Below are 2485 nucleotides of genomic sequence, written 5' to 3'. Positions count from 1 at the left end.
GAGTTGTTTCAAGACAATTTGACTCTGTAACACAACATACTAACAGTTATTATTCCCGTTTGTTTTTAGAATAAATATACACATATATAACCGATCCCTGATCGGGGTGTAATGCCCGATTCCGATCAAGTCTGAAACCATGTGATCGGGGCCGATTTCCGATCATGTGATCGGCTCGGGACATCCCTACTTTTATTCCTCTGCATCAGCACAAGCAGCCCTGTGCTGGAAATCAGCCGTTTCACCCGCTGGAGCTCGCCTGACGACTTTTGATCGCTTATATCTCCGCAGGGAACGTCCCGGGAACTTGCAACCACTTCAGGTTATAGCGGAGATCCAGAACTTTTAAAATGAGCCACTCCTGCCGGATCCGATGCTCAGAGCCGGCGCTAGAGGCTCCGGAGTAAATTGAGTACTATATCACCCGCCAAAGCGCCTTTTTTGGCCGGTCGTTGGTTAATAGCTCCACGGGGGGACGTCCCAGGAACTTGCAACCACCTCCAGTTTGTGGAGGAAGAGCTTTCCAAAGACATCTCACTTTCCTGGATCCGATGCTCAGAGCCCGCAGGAGAAGCAAACGAATGTTGAAATTTCCTCCCGAAAATGTGCGTAAAATACACTAAGTCGTGCATAATTTGTTTATATCTCCACGGCGGAACGTCACAGAGACTCCATTCAAGTATCCGCTTGTAGGCCAGTCTGGGATCCGATGCTCCTAGCCTGGGGAGGGGGCTAAAACCAGCCCCGGCGGAGGTCCGATGGTGCGTAATTTTGGAGGTTTTTTGCTTATATCTCTGCGGGGAAACGTCACAGGGACACCATGAACTTTCGCCTTGTAGGGCAGAACCAGAGCTTTCAAACAAGACCAGCCAACCCGGGATCCCATGCTCAGAGTCGGCGCTAGAGGCTCCGCAGCAAGTTTTCGCTTTGCGGGCACCTGGGAACCATCTGGTGGGCGACCAGTCACCCGCGAGCGACTGGTTGGGCACCCCTGCTCTAGCTGATGAAAAGTGTTCCACAGTTTGGATGTTTGGTTCATTGCAGGCATTAATGTTTTTGTTGGAGATCCTGGTTGTTACGTGCGGAGCAGACGCTGGGTTATTGGGGTGCAAATGAGCGGTGGTGAACTGTGCAGTCAGAATCAGAACAGATGGATCTGAGAACAGAACAAACAGAACTGAGTGCTCATCCCTTCATTCCTCTGATGATCTCGATGTCGATCAATAGCTCAGGCTTTATAAACATGAGGCACAGGGTGTTTTTAAAAGTATCAACATTGCACCAAAGTTTGATTCATTTATTCTGCTTCAATAGAGACAGTAGAAACATACAAGTCAGATTTTCTCACCATGAATTATGTTTTGTTTCAGGGCTGCAGCTGCTGGATCTCCTCCCCAAACTAAGGTACTTTTGTTTGATCACTTAATGACGGATTAGTTACAGGCAGTTTGTGACGCGTCTACGTCTCCAGGGACACGCAGGACGAGGACCTGAACATCCAGTGCGATGCGTTTGAGGACTCCATGGCCGAGGACGAGGACGAGATGGAGAAACTGTACGGAGGCATTGACATGAGCAATCACCAGGAGGTCTTCAACTCGCTCTTCACCAAGGTACCCACTCCTCAAACCCCACCTGACCCGATGCTCGCCTCCCACCAGGGGTCCTCCACTTACCATGTCTCTGTGTCCAGGTGTCTAGCTGTCCATCCTCTGTCCAGCTGTTGTCCATCCTTCAGGCCTTGTTGATGGTGGATCCGTACCAAGCTAACGTCTGGTTGGCTCTGGAGAAGCTGACTGATCGAGCCACCCTGCTGGCCCAGGACCGTAAGTCAGAGAATTAAACATCTGGGTCACGTGGGGGGTCTTCAAGGATTCAGACGCCTAACTGGGTCGGACTTTGATCTGATTATTTGTTATAAAAGTGTGTTTCTGTGTTTTATAGCTGATTTAGACTCAGGAGAGTCACTGCTGGACAGGCTCCTCCCCCAAAAATCTCTCTCGTCCAATCAAAAGATCCCAACGGTTGACAGGGGCGTTCAGACCCGGCTGTTGAACTATCCTGACGAATCAGAGCAACCCAGACAAAACACTTTAACACTGCCACAACAGGCTCCTCCCACTTCCACAGCTTGTCCCCCACCTCCCCCTCCCCCTTTACTTGGAGCTCCACTTCCCAATCCCCCTCCACCGTTACCTGGAGTTGGAGCTCCACCCCCTCCTCGTCCACCTTTACCTGGCATGGGACCTCCTCTTCCTCCACCTTTACCTGGCATGGGACCTCCTCCTCCTCCACCTTTACCTGGCATGGGACCTCCTCCTCCTCCTCCTTTACCTGGCATGGGACCACCTCCTCCACCTCCTCCTTTACCTGGCATGGGACCACCTCCTCCACCTCCTCCTTTACCTGGCATGGGACCTCCTCCTCCTCCACCTTTACCTGGCATGGGACCTCCTCCTCCTCCTCCTTTACCTGGCATGGGACC

General features: G+C 51.6%; 1 protein-coding gene across 1 annotated transcript in view; it reads left to right on the top strand.

The window, feature by feature from the left end:
• LOC106528653 (inverted formin-2) overlaps nt 1-2485 on the top strand; it is a 28043-nt gene that overhangs the window by 16356 nt on the left and 9202 nt on the right. Inside the window, exons 6-9 of the mRNA XM_014023877.1 lie at nt 1371-1404; nt 1472-1613; nt 1694-1826; nt 1945-2475. Coding sequence (XP_013879331.1) covers nt 1371-1404; nt 1472-1613; nt 1694-1826; nt 1945-2475 — 840 coding nt within the window. The remainder of the gene's footprint in view (nt 1-1370; nt 1405-1471; nt 1614-1693; nt 1827-1944; nt 2476-2485) is intronic.

The sequence above is a fragment of the Austrofundulus limnaeus genome, unplaced genomic scaffold, assembly GCF_001266775.1.
Source record: "Austrofundulus limnaeus strain Quisiro unplaced genomic scaffold, Austrofundulus_limnaeus-1.0 Scaffold394, whole genome shotgun sequence".
Classification (NCBI taxonomy): Eukaryota; Metazoa; Chordata; class Actinopteri; order Cyprinodontiformes; family Rivulidae; genus Austrofundulus; species Austrofundulus limnaeus.
This window is presented reverse-complemented; position numbering and strand designations above follow the sequence as displayed.